This window comes from Python bivittatus, unplaced genomic scaffold (genome assembly GCF_059951505.1).
Source record: "Python bivittatus isolate LINGU-HERP-01145 unplaced genomic scaffold, Pbiv_v1 ctg000330_np1212, whole genome shotgun sequence".
Taxonomy (NCBI): domain Eukaryota; kingdom Metazoa; phylum Chordata; class Lepidosauria; order Squamata; family Pythonidae; genus Python; species Python bivittatus.
This window is the reverse complement of record NW_028277058.1, coordinates 29,779,517-29,798,992: the sequence shown is the minus strand read 5'-3', so window position 1 is coordinate 29,798,992 and position 19,476 is coordinate 29,779,517. Positions and strand designations below refer to the sequence as shown.

The window sequence follows — 19,476 nt, the reverse complement described above, 5'->3', positions numbered from 1 at the left end:
ATATGCAGTGATCCCGATACAGATTGGATCAGTATTCTGTTACATTTGGAAAACTTGCAAAGACAGCTTCAAAATATATAATTTATGTATCAGTAGTTATTGATACATAAAATAGCCACATCAATCTGAAGGAAGTAAGAAGAGAGCTTGCCCTTCTCTAAAAGACAGATCCATGCCAAGGAGTTAAGGAATGGAAAACTTGTAGCCTTCCAGACATTGCTGATAACTCCCAGGATTATCTTCCATTGGCCATACTAAATGGGTTTCCTGGTAATTTTAACAATATGTCCATCTCTGGTATAAGACTTTTCCTTTAAGTTCTAATATAACACATCAATTTCAAATTATTTGCGAACCTTTGATCTCCGTGAATGATCTTTTCCACTTAATGCATTGATAGTGCCATTACAATCATTCTGAAAAATAAATCAATAAAAACATGTCCTTTTACCAAGACCACTTAAGAAAACAAATTTCATTAAATGATTTTTAAAATCCTATAAAATCAAAACATCTTACTTTTCTTGAACAAGTCGTAGTAGAGACAACACATTTTTTTTCTCTAACATTCCAGGTACAGCCAGTACGATTACATTCTGAGCATCTAGTAATATATATTTTACAAACAATAGAATATGTAGTGATTAGCAAAGGAAAGAGAGAACTATCAGCAAAAGTGTGAAGAATAGCTGGTGGCTAGGTCCTATTCAAGATATTTACATGCCATAAATATTAAATATTTGATACTGGAGTTATTAGTAGCAACCTCAACTATACTTTTTTTCATTTACAACCTCTTTACATTTTATTTAAATGTGGACTAAAGAATATTTTGGTGATAGATAAGATTTTAATTTACAGAATAAATAAGAATGGCTTATTTATTGTACTCCCTCCCTTTGGGCAGTGCTGACAAGATATCATCAAGAACTCAGTGCTTGTTTGTGAATAGCCTGCTTTGGACCTTGAATTTTGCTGGCCTTGTCTCTTGCTTCCCCTTTGGATTTGCTGCCTGATGGATGATAGTCTTGAACCCTGGTTTGCCTTTTGGATGAGTACAGTCTATCCTTCAAGGTACTGCAAAAGGACTTTTTCGAAGGCTGATTTATTTCAGCTAGCGGAAATAGAACCTCAGCTTGCTTATCTTTGGTCCAGGGCAGATTTCCTAATTTGCTTCTTGGCAGCCAGCTATGCCAGCATAGAAAAATATATCAAAAAGGGATCTTATACTGGGTGTGACCATTCATTCATCTTTCTTGGTGTACACTAGCTATCAGTAATTCACCAGGGTTCCTGAGAAGATCCTGACCTTGATGATCCCTGGAGATATGAGGGACTGAACCTGGATCCCTTATCCCTATGTTATGTGCCAGCTTCTTCAAAAATATGAGAAATTTATGCCAAAATAATATATATTCTGCAGGAATTGTACTCCTGTTTCATCCCTCCCGAAAAGGTAGATTCCTAACAAAAATAAATAAATAAATAAAAAGAAATGGAGGAACTATTGGAAGAATTATTTTTTGGCAACTGCATGTAGATGGCCTATGTAAAAAGTGACAGAACTAATAGTAATTCAAGAAGAAATTATAAGCTTGGAATCAGCTTTAAGACTCTTTATAAAGCAGAATATTATAAATCCATACAAAACAAATTTAGCAAATGCATCTTACGTTTTTTGAGAGGAACAGTGGTTAAATTCAAATATTTCTGATAAATTCCAAGTTCTTGAGGTGAATGACACTTGAACTGAAAAAAAAAATTAGAAGAAAACACATATTATTAGGTGCAAACTTACATATAATGAATCACTTAAAAACAACTGATTTAAATCTAGAGCTACAGGTTTCCTTTATACTGTGGTTACTTCTGTATTCTATGTTATTTACAGCCTATTTTTCAACCAGGACTGGATTCATGAATGGCTTACAACAGGTGAAATGCATTACCAAAGAAATATATAATGGCCTCAAAAACAAATCTTTAAATAGATCTCACCTCATACTCTTTAATACATCACACAGAATTGACAGTCTCAAAAAAATGATGTTCTATATTTCTTGTATATTATAGTCAGACTTGTACAGAACCTCAAGTTTTGATACAATTGTACTGGGTACAGACCTCACCCACATCTGCATGTACCATCTTTGCAATAGTGTTGTTGCAATCTCTTTAAACAACTTCTAAATGTAACCACAGAGTCACAGAAGCCATCTACTAGAACTCTGAATAGCCATTAATATGTATGATTACTATTATCAGTAGGAGAAATAGATAATATACAGCTCCTTATTATCAGGGTCTTTCTAAACATCTGCTGCTCAAGACTTAAAAAAAAAAGCAATGTTTTGAAAATAAAATAGTAGTTTCTTTAAAACCTATACTATTTCAAGGACAGAATTAGAGTTTGGCTAGCTAAGGGACTATGAACCTGCTTCTATGGGCAAAGTTCTTTTAAGAGTACTTTCCTCTAGTGGAAATACACTCAAGTACTTTTCTCGAGTGGGGAGAAATCCTATCCCAAGAAGTTCAGACATGAAAGAGTTAAAGGAAAACTGAAATTTAAAGCATCAATCAAATCTAACTTGTCCATCTAGATAATGAGCAGAGACCATCAGGGCTTGGAAAATCAAACTCTGAAGAACTAATCAGGAGCAGGAAAATTCCCCTGTCAAGGGGCTTTTTAAAAAGGGGTAGTGGAACTCCATTTTGTCTTCTGTCTCCCAGTGGGAGCTCTTTCCCAGGTCTGACTGAATGCCACTTAAGAGCCAAACTCCAATCCACCGAAATCTGAATTGGCATTCAAGGAATTATACAGTACAGCTAGCTAGCTACCAGTGAAGCTGTATGTCGTATAAATTTACTTTTGTTTCACAGACTAAACTGTGCTGTTGGGATTTTGTTCTGTCTGTTCTTCTCTCTGTGTGTCTATATTGGAGGCGGCATGGGGGATAGTGCTGAGAGAACTTGGTTGAGAGAAATCTGTCTACAATAATTTACAATAAACAGTAAATCTGTTTACAATAATTCTATTTTCCCCCTTTCTCCCTTTGTTTCTTTCAATTTCATTTTAGTTCCTTAACCTCAGTATACATAATAAAGGATCTGCATTTCTTATGAAATCAGAGCTACCATCTTGACAAGGAATTTCTAGCACATTCCAGCTGTTCAGAGAAGGCAAGAGCTTTGCCATTTTCTGAATGTGAAGTGAAATTAGTGTAGAGGATTTTTTTTCTGGAGTAAGACAGATAGTAGTAGCATTCCAAATAGTCTTTCCCCAGAGAGTTGTGGGAAGGTGCAGATGGATTATGGGTGGAAGATCTAAAAGAACTTTGTGGGAGCCAGGAGTCATACCCACCACATCTCTAGGCACGTCCACCCCATTATACCTAGAAATATGCCTTCTTTCCTGTGACATCCAATATTGTGGGAAGCAGTCCTCTCACAGGTACTGTATGATTGCCCCCTGCTTTAAGAAAGAGCTCTAAGATGCATATTGTAAACCAGATCATTTAAACAATAGCATTTACTACTATGATAGTTTTAATTGATATACACTTTCATTGGTTTTATAGGTGTTATAGGTGTTTCATAAATGCAACATATAAATTTCCTCACTTGGATCCGTTATTATTGTTTGAGGCCCAAGTGCCCTCTGTGTGTAAGCATACCTATTACCAGCTAAGGCAAGTAAATGAGATGTATCCATTCATAGCTATCAAGAGATAGCTTGATGAGGTGATAACTCACTGGTAACCTCAAGATTCAGTTACTGTAATGGGCTTTATCTGCAGCTATCTTTGAAATGCAACAGAAGCTACAACTCATGCAAAATATAGCAGCCACTTTTCATTCCACACATGCTACGCCTCTACTAAAAAAATCTGCACTGGCAGTTAAACTGCTATTGATCCAGACTCAAGATATTAGCATTATATACAAAGTCCAAAACAACTAAAAACTAGGTTTCCTGATAGTAATGTCTTTGATTACCTCTGTCTCCCCAAACCCTACCATCTGTAGGGAAGATCCTGCTCTATTTGCATCTTGCTTCAGGAAAGCAAGAGAGAGGCTGGCCTTCTCCATAGTAGCCCCTATCCTATGAAATAATCTCCCCTGAGTATGCCAGGTCCCCAAACTAATAAGTTTTAGGTAATTTTTAAAAACAAATGTATGGTGGCTTTTCCCAGCTATTGGAGTTTCCTAAACGTTTAGTTTTTTTCCTTTTAAATTGCTTTTTTTAATTATGGTTTTAACTATTTTTACTCTAAAATGCTTTAAGAGTTTGAAAATATGTTTTATGATTCTTTCTAATAAGTAGCAGCCTTATATATATATAAATCAACATTCTAGATATGTCCTTCTAGAAAAAATAAACTGCAAATGGACTACAGAGCAATTAATTATATATTTATCATTATGTTGATCTGCACATTCTTTTACATCTGCTATACACACTGATGCTAATGGGTTTTTTTCAATCTTCTAAGCAATTTCCTTTACTAATAAGAATAGATTAATATTTATTAAATTTGCTAAAGATAAAATGACTTATCTAATTGTGCTACCACAAGATTAGGCTGGATTCAGCAGATCAGATTTTGTTATTGCAGAATGCTAAGCAGTTAAAACAACTTCCTTAGTCTTGCATCCACAGGGTGAGGTTATATCAAGGCAAAATGGATCTCTAGTTTCTTTCACTTTAATCAACCACATCTTCCTCTATTCTCATGCAGTGCCATCCAACCACATCACTCTGTCACTTGTCTGCCAAAAAGATCCTCTTTTCTTTTACGCAAAGATGTTGAAACTCAGTACATATAAATATTTCTAGAGGAGTGTGTATAAAGAATAAAAACCTGATAATGCCATAATCATTAGTATAATTTCTCCAGATACCCAAAACCCCAACCTATCATCCTCCAAATACATTGAAATAGCATGTACCTTCTTGGAAGTTCTATAAAATATAGTCTCCGTTCTAATATATTTGGACTGCTAGTAAACCCTTCCTGGAGAAGGAAAGTCTCCTGAGTTCCATGATGTCACCACTTCTTATGCTGTTCATCTGAGCAGAATGATGGCTGTTCTTGGCTGAGCCACAGATATGTTCCTTATCCGGTCATTCTTTTCAACATGATATTTTGTTTTCACACAATTTCCTAAGAAAATCAGTGTTCTACCTCCACCACTCCCCAAATGAGAAGTCACAGATCTAAATTATGCCCATGATTTTAACAGGAAGACTAATAACATGTTTTTGCTTGTGTTGAGTCAGGCTGTAAAAATCTGTTTATTTCAGTTTACGGAATTTTATCAATTTATAAAATACATGGAATCAGAAGACTTTCAACATTATTGGGTATAATAACTCAATATGCAACCAGGCAAACCCACTGAAAAAACATTGTGATGAATAATATATGACAGACACCAAGTTACTTTTAAAGGCTTAGAAATGAAAGTACAGTAGATGGAAGATGTGACCAAATATGCCATATGTCACATTTCATACAATTGAAAGATATGACCAGTAGTGTTGAAACTGTTTTTGATACAACTCTTATTTAGGTGCTCCTTTCCCTTCTCTTTTCTGGTGTTGTTGTGAGGAGACTGGAAGTTTTTGTTCCACTTCCATTTAATTGAGGTTTATTTTTATGGTCACATCTTAGGGTGCAAGTACTTATAACAATAATTCAGGAAAGCAGGCTGGGATTGTTTAAAGTTTGCACCTCTTGATCACAAATTGGATATGGCACAATATTAAACTGTATTTAACTTAAAAATATATATGAGTTGTTGATCCCCTCTCATTGAAGGAAGAAAGAAGAAAAGAGCCTGAAATTTGTTTATATAATTCTAAATCATTATTTGGCATTATGTATGGGCAAGATCTTAGAGTCTAAGATCTGTTAATGCAAACTTTAGTTAATTATTACATTGATATTACTACCTTTCTGTTTAGCATTTTATTTTAATTATTTTTTTTTCTGAAACAAATGAGCAATGTTTTCAGCCTTAGAATACAGTGGTATAGCCTGATTCAACTTTATATTCAAATTTGATACTTTCTTCCTTTCTCGTAATGCCTTTGAAAAAGGAAATCAAAATGAGGAAAAATATGCACAGGAAATCAGTTACCATGTATTTCCCAACATGTTTACCAGTTAACATTAATGCTGAGGTATCTGGGTGAGGTCGCAGAAGAGCACTTAGAAAAATAATTATGCAATCCTTTTTGGCCCATAAATCTTCAATGCAATTATAGGTTTATGCTCCCAATTGTATGACATTTTTAGGAAAACTTTAGGAATTAGGACTCTTGAATTCGCCTACAAACATTTATTTCTGCCCTGAAAGTTGTAAAAACGGTGAAGAAAGTCTGGGGAATTTTCAGTGTTATATAGCTTACCTAAAGATCTTATAATTCAAAATATATATATTTAAAAAATCTAACAATGAAATTATTGCACTGCAGTGCAAAAAAGTATTACGGCTGAAATTATTTATTAATGGATATGAATGTACTCATAATTACTCTGATCTTAGAAGGCAGTTACAAAATACATGTGCACTTTTTGCTTCAATAAAAATACAGACAGGAAAGCATGTGATTGAAAAATACTACTGGGCCATGGTTGAACACTGGATATGTTTCATAAATAAATGTGTATTATTTTCTTCAGCTAGAAAGCGCTTATAAATAATGCATAACCAAAACTATAATTATAGCAATGAATAATACAAAACAGCTCAGCAATAAAATAGTCATACAAATAGATTGCAGAAGATCTTCCACAGCATATGAGAAAGTTGATTTGCTTGTGGATTGCCAACTTTGTTTTTTGGAATAGTTACTCAGCAGTTAAGGCAGAAGTTAGAAGAACGGTTGATCCTGCATGGATCTGATGCTGCAGATCCAATGTTGGGAAATGGTGCTATAGTTATTACTATGTGCAGGGCATATTAAGGAAAGGGGCTAGTGGATTACCCCAGAATTATTTCCTTCCCTTCCTACAAAATGTCACCAGTTGACTGAAAAGCTTCCATCACTGTCCTTAACACAGAATGGGGATGGAAAGGTGAGGGTTTAGATGTTTAGACTGGGCTGTCAAAAGTTCCTCCAGGCTTTGCATGGGTGGGTTCAAAACAACCCAACTAACTGCTGACAGATGCTGTTTGGGGCTGCCTGGTGAAGTGGAGGGAAACTCTCTGCTGCAATCAATCTCCTGCCATATGTGTCACTTCTTTGAGCTTGAAGTGATATGTATGGCAGGAGATTGACTGCAGCAGAGAGTTTCCCTCCACTTTTCTCCACTTTCTCCACTTTTCTCAGACTGGAGATCAGATTGGGAATTTCCTTCCTGCTGTATAGTTCCCCCCCATCAGGTGCTAAGTCAGCCTCTTTTTAAACACAAGTAGAGACCTATACTAGCCTTGATAATCCAGGCATGAGGAAAGACTTATACAGTACAGTGGGAGAGTTCCTCTCACTAAACTACAGTACTGCACTGTATGTAATCTCCCTGCATGCCTGCTAGTCTACTTGAAGCATGGGTTTAGTGGTCTTCTGAAAGAGTGCTAATCCTTTGTTTAAAAGTAGCCTGGTTAAGAGGAGACAAGCACTTATAAGGACGCTTCATGGTATAGATGAGTCTCCCTCCCTCTGTGCTGTTTCTTTTAATTGGCTAATTCAAAATGTGGATCAACTCAGAGATCTGCAAGTAGGAGGATAGAGGCTGGATTGAAAGATCTGAAGTCTTTCAGTCCCACTGCCCAAATCAGAATGGCCCTGGGGGACAGTACCCAGGGACCAGAGGGGTGTGTGGCAGAGCCCACCTTAGCCTAAAATATCTTCATGTCTCTAAAGTAGCCAAGAGAAGTTAGGCCAATCCCATCCACTTGGAATCACTTTAACACACCCTGACAGAATGATTGGCAAACTTGTCAGTTTATATCCACTGCAACCAATATGTTGGGGCAAGAGGAAAAACCTACTTTAAAACCAAAACAGTTAAAGATAATTTAAGGCTGTCTCAGATGATGTCAAGGGATTAAGTCTGTATCAGACGATGGTAATGCTGCTGGGGGATGTTTATGCTGTGGTTAGATGCAAGTGAGGAAAGGCCTAATGTCATCAAGTGGTTCAAGTCAAGTAATGATTTTCTGTCTTTCAGGAAACACTTAAGGAAAAACAGCTGTGCCAGAAACACATGTTCGTAATCTGAATAATGTGCTATATTAGCTGACATACAATTTAAAAGTCTAATGGACTATATTTTTAAAGAAGGGCAAATGGATGATACAGGCTGCAAATAAAAAGCTGGTGGACAACCCATGAAAATTTAGCCATTATTCCTAATTAAAAGGAGGTCAGGCTGGGTGGAAAGGTCCATATATCATAATGGCAAAGGTCAGAATTCTAGATCTAGAACTAACCCAAAAGATTATAGTTGCCAACCAGGATATGATGCAATTTACTTTAATCATCTCTGTAGTATGATCTAGGACTGATCTGCATAACTGGCTTGCCCCCATGTGAATATGAGCCACTGGACATCTCTTGAGGGCAGGAAAACATGTGGACATCTACTCACCCCTAGCATCCAGGAAGGCAACTTCCAGCTGTTTTTTCCTGTTATGCATACGAAATAATGTTTTTAGATGTATGTTTGCACTAAATTTAAAATTTCGCATGTTGTCTATGTTGTCTTCTGCACTTCATTTCATTGTAGGCAACCCCTTCTACTCCAATTGGCTGTGGTGCCATATGGCAGGAACGCCTCTTCCCACCCAATAACTGGTTACTGCCCTCCATGGCCATTTATTTATTTATTTAACATATTCTCCTGTAGATAAGTGAAAGGCTGTTGTTGTTTTTTTTAAGTTTCCTGATGGAACAGTGGAACAGTGAAATGGTGGATCTTTTTTTCTTTCTCTCTTTTTCAAAATAGGTAAGATTGACAAGATTTAACACTTTCTCCTTCTAGTCCAAGGAAAAATGGTAAACTGTGCCCCTACCCTTCCCTTCCCTTCCCTTCCCTTCCCTTCCCTTCCCTTCCCTTCCCTTCCCTTCCCTTCCCTTCCCTTCCCTTCCCTTCCCTTCCCTTCCCTTCCCTTCCCTTCCCTTCCCTTGTCAACTATGAGAGAGCTCATACAAAAGACCTGTTACTGGAAACCACATGTCCTCAAAGCCCCTCCCATGTGTTTGGTGCTTGCTTTCCTGACAGGCATAGGGGGTGTAAAGAAGTAGTGGATTCTGCCAAACATTGTAAACATAGCCAGAACTTCAGACCATCACCATGGCCGAAATGGAAGAAAGTGTTGAAACTGGAAAGGGCTTTCTTAACCTGGCTTCATTTCCATAGTTTACCTATGGAAGTCACTTAAACAATTTAAGATTGGAGTGTGGAAAAGCCCTTAGTTTGAAATTCCTTTTTTACACAGGTTTTTCACATGCTGACCAAAGGAACATTTTTAATAACATAACTGAATTCGTTGTTACATTAAGTAATGTTTTATGATATAATTGATTCTAAAGGGGAGTGTGCTGTGATGAAAATACAAAGCAAATATTAACTAATATCATAATATAAACTCCCTTTGCATTGAGTTCAGTCTGTGAATTTGGAGGTAAACTGTGGGCCACGATCTGAAATTACCCTCTGGGGGGCGCCATGGAGGCGGTATATGTGTCTACATGCCCTACATGTGCTATCACAAACACTACAGGGCGTTTGGTATGAGAGATTTCCATGGCAGGTTTATCCTCCGGGTAAATCCCTCACTAGCAATTGTGAGCCTTAACAAAATGTCAGAGTCTACACACTCATTCCCAAAGTTCAGTAAATCTTCTGGAGTCTAATTAGTTCCATTAAAGATTTCTTTATTAAGAGAAATGCACAGCATCTATAGGTTATTAAGTCTAAGCATTGCTAAGCAAAACCTCTCCTTTTAAGCCCCTTTCTCCCCTCTTCTACTTTCTTTTCCCACTTGAAATTCTTCACGCCTTTCTCCTGGTCTCACGGTTGCTTGACCTTGTTGGCGCCTCTGCAGAGATAACAGCAGCACCTGGCTTGGCATCTTCCTCCCCCCTTCTCCTAACTTCTATGGCGGGAACAAGCAAGCAGGCCTCTAATTAATACTTTAACCATTTAACTGTCAAATATGCATTGCTGGTCTAAATTAAATGAAACTAAGATTTCTAGCTTGCGTAGATCCTGACAGGAGACTTTGAATTTTTATGAATAACTAGAAGGAAAGATATGGAAAGATATGGAAATATCAGCTTACAAAGCTGAAATATAAAGAAGCCCACCTTTTTCTCTTAGATCTTCAATGTTTAAATCACAGGAACAATTCATATGATGTTGATTCACATCACAAAGAATTTTATTGGTCCTTGCATTTACCATCTTGCAATGGGAAGAGTTTTCAGAAAGACCAAAAGAATTTACATCCACTCTCACACGAACCTAAAAGAATAAGAAACAATAAATTTATTCAATGCTAGTTATAAAATTGCCAGTTTTTATTCTGACAATGAGGTAAGGAGGAGAAACCTACTGAAATCTGTGCAACCCCACTGATTAAATCCAAACAATCAGCTAGGAAACAGGATCTATCCAGGTTTCCTTCCTTCTGTTCCAAGTCTATAATGATTTAGCATTATACAGTATATGTATGTTTGTTTTGTTTAAACTGTAGCAACAACTGTTCAAAAATTACTTCAGGCTATGTTTCCAATCTCTGCTTTCTAAGAGTTTCTGATTCATGTTAACATGGATTTATACCAATGAACAAACAATACTAAACCATTCCTGATAATAGCAAAGGGATGTTGATTAAAAGTAGGAGGAAACAACATAGATGAATAGACTCTCTTCTGCACTTAATAAAGAGTCAATAATATGGAATAATTCAGTTGTAACTTCAAAGAAGATCCCAAATTACTTTTTGTCCCATAGAATTAGCCTAGCTCCTCTTCACTTTTGCAAGACAAACACCATGCTCACTTAACTAATGTATTCATTTATTTTTATAAAAAACCCACACTTTAATTGCTAAGTGACATGTTCTGAGACTATTCATTTATTGATTGTTTATAGTGCCACTTGTAAAGATTATTTGACAACTTACTATTTAAGCTAATTGGCTTTTTAAGTGGTGATGCTAGGTAATTTTATACGCTAGACTGAAGGATCTTGCAGTGTGTTCCTTTAGATGGCGATATATATTACTTGGAATAAGCACAATTTTATTGGGGAAAAATATATATATGAAGAAAAATAAAATAATAAAATGAACACCTATAACAAATGAATATACCCAACATTTACTCATTGGGTATAATTTTAAAATAAGAAAATGTATTCCACTGAGCACTGTTGCATTTTTATGTGTTCCAGTAGAAGCTTTGATGTCAGGACTGTTTGCTACTGTCCTTCAACCATCTGCAAAGTTATTTCGTTAATATAGCCACAACCCAAAGTTCAGCCCTATGACGATCATGGATCTGGAGGGCCGCAAGTTATAGTAGACTAGTTAATCTATTTAGTATAACCTTTAGTAGAGAAGAATATTTAGAAATTTGAAAGTCATGAAATGCAAACAGTATTGCTATAATAAGTACAACTGGTAGGAAACGTCTATGGCTTGGGCTAGTTTCTACAGAGCAAAGATGTATTGTGCTCCAACAGCAGCTGAAATATCAGCTGAATATATGATTCTGTATCATTACCACTATCTCTTTTATTTACTTGTGTATAATTTACTTGGTTGGATCCAAAGGTAAAGCAGACCCCCTGAAATCATGAGATTTAGTCACAAAAACAGGTGTTTTTGTAATTTCATTGAATTTATAAGCATGACTAAGTCTAGATTTGTCTACTTTTATTGGCACAATGAGAGATACTACTCTTGGAGAAGAGATTATAAAAATTACTAAGGGCTACTGATGTTAGAATTGTATAGCCCCATAATGGGTTTCATTGGTAAAAAGCTAAGGAAATGGGCAATATTTTTAGTCAAATGACTGGAACACTGCAATAACTCAATATTGTCATGACAGCAAAATCACTATTTTCAACCATTTTATTACTATTACTAACTTTAATCTATGAATAATGAATTATGAATAACATACCTCATTTCTTTTGAGTTGAGAAGTGTAGATTTTCAGGCACTTATCTGTGCCATATGAAATATTTGCCCAGTTAGGTGAATTATTAGGAAATGAACATTCTCCTTTTAAAGTGCAGCTGAACAAAATGCAAATACATTTGTGATAGAAATACCAAACCATTGATTCTGTATAGCAATTCACATTAACTGTGTTTCACTAGCCATTTCTGTACTTCTTCCTCAGCTCACAGCAAGTTGAGAGGGCGTGTTTCACATACAATGTGGCTTGGGGCAAGTATCCGATTTCTACTCAGTTGGTTTAAAAAAAAAATAGTTGCTCTACTGTTTCTACAAGCAGGGCAAGCATTTCTGAGAAACAGATTGGCCTAATCAGATTAACATGTTCTACTGTATTTGCTTGTGTGGTATTGTTTTGTTTTTTATGGTTCTAAAATCATTTTACAAAACAGCCAAAGCCAAGAATCAATGTAATGGCCTGAAGCTCAGATCTGGAGGAGCCTAAATTTGAAGTTTTGGAAGCCTGGAATTAAGAACATAAAGAGATTCAACTAGATTAGATTAAAATCCATTCATCTTTATCTACTTTCAGGAGTATAACTACAGCTCTCAGGACTCCCAACAGCTAGCAGGGAATTCAGGGATTTGTAATCCCAATATTATTGGAAAACACCAACATTTTCTTTTTAAAGCTGGTGTGCAAGCTGCTTCTGGGATGTTTATATGCAGAGCATTAATTATTTTGCTTCAATCTTTAAAAATGATTTATACCCCGCTCGCTTGGAAAAACTAAATAAACCTTAAATGAAACTTCTGGTTTTCTTTAATTCAGGCACTTGCTTTGTTTGAACATCATCATGGAATCAGATGCTCCTTGGAACAAAGAGATTCCATTTTTTCTGAATACAGAGGTTCCAGAGATATACATGTGCTCCATAGTTTGGTCTAACTGAAAAGAAAATTAACATGGCAATAAATACTGAAATAGATTTGATGCACAAATTCATTAATAATTTTTAGGGGCCACAGAATTGCAAATCTGAAAATCCCTGCCTTAGTGAAAATCCCTATGAACCACAGAAATAAAATGATGTAATATGACTTTCTTACAAAACACACATAATTTTGAACAGATATTCATGGAATATTTATGGTAAATAAGCATTTATTTATTAATGCAAAAATAAATACCTTTTCTTTGCATGGCACCATCCACAGTGTGGGTCCATTGCAGATAAACAGTCTCTACAGGAAATATACTTGCTGCAATTTGCAACCTGTATTCTTCTGATCTAAAAAATTTTAAAAAGTGCTTTTTGCAAATTCCTTATCAGCCATTCCAAACAGATCAAATAATATTTTTATGAGTCAGAGATACACAAAAAAGAATAACTGTTTTTAAAACGAAGTCTTAATTCTTAAAAATAGGGAAGCATTCAATCAAGTATGTTTTATTAGAAAACTATAATAACAGTGTTTTTAGTACACTGATGCCATTTTGTCACTTTTTAAATTTGACTTAAATGTGAACTCAGGAGGCTCTACAAAGAACCATTTGTGAACTTGATTTGAGCTTATTCTGGCTGGTAAAAGCTAGCTGACAAATAGCAAGTCTTTGGTAGTTTATGTTGTGTTTTATTCTGGAACATCAATGTGGCAAATACTGTACTTGCTTTACTGGAGTGAGGATTAAAATTATGGATGTTTGCTGATGATTTGGTGATAATTTTGGAAGATCATCTGGAAGGAATAGAAATATTGATGGATAAATTAAAGGATTTTGGAGTATTAGCTGGTTTTAAAATTAACAAGTAAAAGACAGATGCTAACAAAGAATATGAAAATGGAAAAACAAATGGTTTTAAGATTGAAAAAAAAGTGAAATATTTGGGTATTACTATGACTAACATTAATTGTATGTTATTTCAGAACAATTATGTTAAGTCATGGAATGAAATTAAGAAGGATAAGATGGGAGAAATTAATATTGTCATTGTTGGGGAGAATTTCTGTGATAAAAATGAATGTTTTCCCTAGAATGATGTTTCTGTTTTAAACAATACCTATTTTGACAACTGATGTACCATTTAAGCAATATATCTAGATTTGTCTGGCAAGGGAAAAAGACAAGGGTTAAATATAAAGTACTCCAAGATACAAAGGAACGAGGAGGATTGGGATTGCCTGATTTTAAATTGTATTTTGCAGCCTGCTGCTTGGTTAGGATGAAAGAGTGGGTCTTGCTAAGAAATAAGAGAATTTTAGAACTGAAAGGTCATGATTGAGGTTTGAATGGCATGCTTTTCTATGGTACAATAAAGTTGTCAATGTAGATTTCAAGAATCACTATATTAGAAGTGCAATATTGAGAATATGGAACATATATAACCCTGATTGTGCCTGAAAATGCCTTTATGGGTTGTTAGCACAAGTAGCATTTTATAGAAAAGAAACAGCAGACAAAGAGAGTCAGCTAACTTACGGAGAGCTGTTAGAACAAGAGCATGGAGAATATAAGATGAAATCAAGAGAGCAATTGGCTGCAGAGGGATTTAGTTTTCAATGATTTTCATATGCACAATTAAGAGAAAGATTTAAGGAAGATAACAGGACATTTGGAATTGAACAGCAAAAGACTGAATTTAAACATTTGCATTATATACAAATGATGAACATGTAATTACTAAAATGTTTGTTGAAATTTGAAATGGGAGAATAAATGAAAGAATGTATGATAAAATAGGCTAAGTACTGTGGATATAATATACTGATGGAACAGTAGGAAAATACATGACCGAAAGGATTGAAATTTACATTATGCTACAACTTAAAAGAGAATTTTTACAGAATGATGTACCATTGGTATATGACTCCATAAAAATTATCTAGAATGTATAAAGGTACTTCAAATTTATATTGAAAATGTGGATAATAAGAAGGGTCATTTTATCATGTCTGGTGGACTTGTAAAAAAGCCAGAAAATTTTGAGTTCAAATACACAAAATGATACAAAGAATGTTAAAGATCAATATTCAACTGAAGCAGAATATTTCTGGTTGGGTTTAATGGACAGACAATTAGAAAAGAGTTATGGAAGATTAGTTTTATACATGATCACTGCTGTGAGACTACTGTATGCACAAAAATAGAAATACTCTGAAATACCCACAATGGAGGAATGGTTGGTGAAGATGACAGAACTAGCAGAGATGGCAAAATTGACTTTTTTGATTAGAGAAAGATCAACAACTACATCTATTAGTGATGGGAAACTCCTTATGGACTTTTTGCTGAAAAGAGAGAAGAATGAACTTATGATTTATGGGTTTGACAGTTGGAAAGGGCAGCTTATGGAAAGAAGGAAATTATGATGTAACCTTAGAGAGAGAGCAAAATATAAATACATTTATAACCACCGTCAAGAAGATCAGAAGGCACTTCTATATAATCTTTTCTTTTCTTTTTCTTTTCTTTTCTATTTCTTTTTCTATTTTCTTTTCTTACTATTCACTATTTTTCTTTATCTTCTTTATTCTCTTTTAATATTTGTATTGGTTTTACCTTGTTAAAATTTTCATATATCAAATACTGTACTTTCCAAATAGATGCAGGTTTTAATTATTGTTTTATATCTTATGAGTCATTCTGGTTGCTGAGGCTCTATACTTTATTTGTGAACTTAAATTGGAATGTAGTGAACTACTGTATTAATGGTGTAGTGTTGTATTTAATGCATCTAATTATAGGCAATAAAGTAAAATACTGCTAAAATTCATTTTGAAATAGACTTCTGGCCAACTAGCCTCTCTGAATCCATCCTCCTATTTCTAGGAAAGATTGGATTAATTATTGCTCCTGAGTCCCTGATTTACTTAAAAAACACAAATTTTGGGGATATTCACTAATTTAGCTTTTGACATGGAAGAATTGTGACTGTGGTTGTTCATAACAATCTCAGTTAAGAATCTGATAAGGTCAGATGGACTCCATTAATTCTATTAAATCGTTGTCCAGTCTTTGACATTCCGGTGTATTTTTTTCCATACCAATTAAGAGCTGGAATAATGCTAAATCATCTTACAAAAAGAGACTGGTAATGTTGATGCCCTGTACCAATCACACTGGGGAACAAGAGTGTAGATTCTCTTTTTATCATAAAACTCCACTAGAAAACAATTGGAATGTTTTGCAATAGCTTTGCTGGCCTTCAATACTTGGCTAGATGAAGTTTTGTAACCAATTTTGGAATCAGTATGTAAACGGAGTGTCATCTAGAATTCAACCAACCATATTATTAGATGGTAGATAGATGTAATCCGGATCCATAGGGTCAAGTTCAAGCCTATGGAAAATGGGTCTTTCATCCTCCATTTCATATAAAATTTCTGGACAATTTGGCTTCATGTTTTCATCAAGAACAATCTATAAAAACAGGATGTATAGAATTAATCAATATGAACTTGCAAACAATTAAGAACAGAATTGTTCATATTCCTCTGCTACCTATTCATCATCACAACCTCTTTTCCCATGTGATCTTAAACAACTATGTTGTGAGAAAAGATTAAGGCTGGTTTTTACCTTGTTAAAAATGTATTAAATAAATAAGTAAGTAAGAAAGAAAGAAAGAAAGAAAGAAAGAAAGAAAGAAAGAAAGAAAGAAAGAAAGAAAGAAAGATTAAGGCTGAAAAGAGTGAAAATAGTTATAGATGCTGTTGCTATAGTAAAAACACACATTATGTTCCAACATTGTGCAAAACCATTATGTAACTTGTGTTATTGTAGCTTAACATAATGTATGAGCCCAATCTGGCTACTTTGTAAACTGTGGTTTATAAACTATAGTGTTATATGTAAGCACTATGGCTTGTTCAGAATACCATGGTTAAATCAAATGACTTTATTATTAAATCAAATGTAGCCCAGAACGTGTTTTAAAAAAGAGTAGCTTTCATTTTCTAATGCAGAGTTCTAGCACACAATGTGGAATCTGTCTTCCCTTCAGTCTTTCCTATTTGATTCAAAGAAAGGGGAAGCTGTAAATGTGCAAATAGATGCATGCACCAAGCTGTTTTACTCCAAAGAAATAAGATAAATTACTTGTGCAGATTCTTTGTGAGTCCTTTAAAAAAATGCATATGCTGGTTATTTAATATTAATGCTATCAATTCAATTTAAAAAATTGAAGAACAATAGATCCAAATATGAACTTTGTTTTTTGCAATTTTACATAAATCTGATGTATGAACTGATGAAACCACAATGATTCATGACATAATTATAAACTGCCTACCTTCAATAACTGCCCATTTCCTGTCCCTAAAAATAAAACAATCTTGTTTAGAAGCATGGTGGCATAAACTGAAACCAAATTGAAATGACTCAGAGAAGTTGAGTTGTTGACTGGCTGTATAATCTTTACCTGAAACAGAATGAACAAAGAAACATGACATTAATATACATCATTAAATCATAACTGAAAGGAAAAAATATTCAGTAGCTATCAATATCTGTGGGAAGATTGGTTGTCACAGTATATATTTTGGGTAGGCTTCAACACAATATTATTAAATTGATCATTGGGACTAATATAATATATATTAAATGTATTATAGAAGATTTTTAAAATTTGGCATAATTAGATAAGAGAAAAATCAGAAACACATAGCCATTTATTGTACAAAATACTGCACACATTCCTGAAGAAAACAGGCATGGCTCTTTCTTTGATCATAAATTCAGTTGCATTTACCCATCCTACCATAGCAGCAAGCATGTCCTTAGAAGCATATTTTCTTAATTAATGATGCCTGATCAGCCTAGCTAGCCTAGCTAGCTTGCTGCCAGCTATGCGCATCCAGAAAAATAATTTTACAGGCAAATGTTGCAAAAAAGAAATAAATATTATAACATGGAGAGCTGAAATATAAAATACAGAAAATGTAAAGGTCCAAATCCCAGGAGTGAAAAATATGTATCTATTCCTGGCTCTCAATAATTTATTCTGTTTTGAAATAAGATTATGGATAATGGCCAAGTGGAGCATTCTGAGCACTGGAATCTCAACATATCTGGAAGGCATTAGGTAGAAGGCTATACTATACATTATGGGTTTTGTATTCAGAGGTGATCACGCAATGTAGTTTTGGGGGAGGTAGGATATCATTTAATGTATCGTTTTCATACTACTTTAATACCAAAAAATGCCTGGCATTTTTAGACGGTGAAGGTGCTTATAATGTGTTAGTGAAGCCTCCAACATTGAACCACTGATTTTTCCAGTGATACCTTAAGGAGAGGGAATGAGTGAATACACAAGCAATCCAACCATGTATATAGTACATTAGTGCCTAAGAAATTATAGGTAAAGGAAACAATTTAGTAGTGTACATTTATTTGTTTCCAAAGTATGGATCACCTTTTTAAAATCTCTTTTTCTTTTTATGATGTAGCTAAATCTTTCCTTGTCTTTCTAATATTTATACCATGCCCTAGATGTTTGTCTGTTGCTTTTTCTTTAATATTTCACAGTGCTACAACGCTTACAAGAAGGTAAGAAAAACAGGAAATCCTGTACAAAATCTTTCACCTCCTTTTCTGAAATGCCTTTTATAATTTCATTTTATCTGGGTCTATGTTTCCAGAGCTCATGGAATCATAATGGAAAACCTCTTTTAAAAAGACCGAACTCCTCTATTACCTTTTGTTGATATCAGTTCTACGTGTACTTCTTAATTTTCTACTTACAGTGCAGAAAAAAAGTTATGAAAAATTATTTTGTTATTATATTTATAATGAAGATAATAAAAAAGGTTTCATATTTAACAGCACTGCTAAAACCTGACAGATAATTTTTACCTTGCTTTAAGCCAAGGTTATATCCAATCACTCCAATCTTCTTCAACCAATTGTACTGTACTTCAGCTCCCATAATTCTCAGTCAACACAGGATATGCATTGGAAAAAGCCAAACTAGGTTATCTTTATATTATATATTACCACTTGGCAAAGCTTTTCTCTCTGTAACCAAGTGACACAGCTTGGTTTAACAGTTGTCCTTAAGTTAAGGTGTTAAGCTGTTGTGAGGGTTCTTCACTTTCCAAGGGCTGGACACACCACAGCATAGCAAATCTCTACAAAATGCTTTATTGCAGCACACACCTTCCCCAGCAGCAGACTATTGCTCTCCACCCATCTAGGACTTGCAAGCTGATGTTGCCATGTAAATATGTTTTTAATACTCAGCCCTTTAATATTTAGTTCAAGCAAAAGTCTGTAAGTCTATAAAGTGACAGACAACCTTTGCCTCCTTCCAAACATTCTTACTCTAC

At 34.8% G+C, this 19,476-nt stretch overlaps 1 protein-coding gene across 1 annotated transcript in view; it reads right to left on the bottom strand.

Annotated features, from left to right (window-relative positions):
* The window catches only part of PLXNC1 (plexin C1), a 61,325-nt gene that overhangs the window by 30,799 nt on the left and 11,050 nt on the right, over window positions 1–19,476 (bottom strand). Inside the window, exons 2-9 of the mRNA XM_025174111.2 lie at window positions 17,439–17,567; window positions 16,433–16,567; window positions 13,336–13,436; window positions 12,149–12,263; window positions 10,322–10,478; window positions 1,674–1,749; window positions 520–604; window positions 357–416 (exon numbers count right to left, since the gene is read on the bottom strand). Of these exons, the coding sequence (XP_025029879.2) occupies window positions 357–416; window positions 520–604; window positions 1,674–1,749; window positions 10,322–10,478; window positions 12,149–12,263; window positions 13,336–13,436; window positions 16,433–16,567; window positions 17,439–17,567 (858 nt within the window). The remainder of the gene's footprint in view (window positions 1–356; window positions 417–519; window positions 605–1,673; window positions 1,750–10,321; window positions 10,479–12,148; window positions 12,264–13,335; window positions 13,437–16,432; window positions 16,568–17,438; window positions 17,568–19,476) is intronic.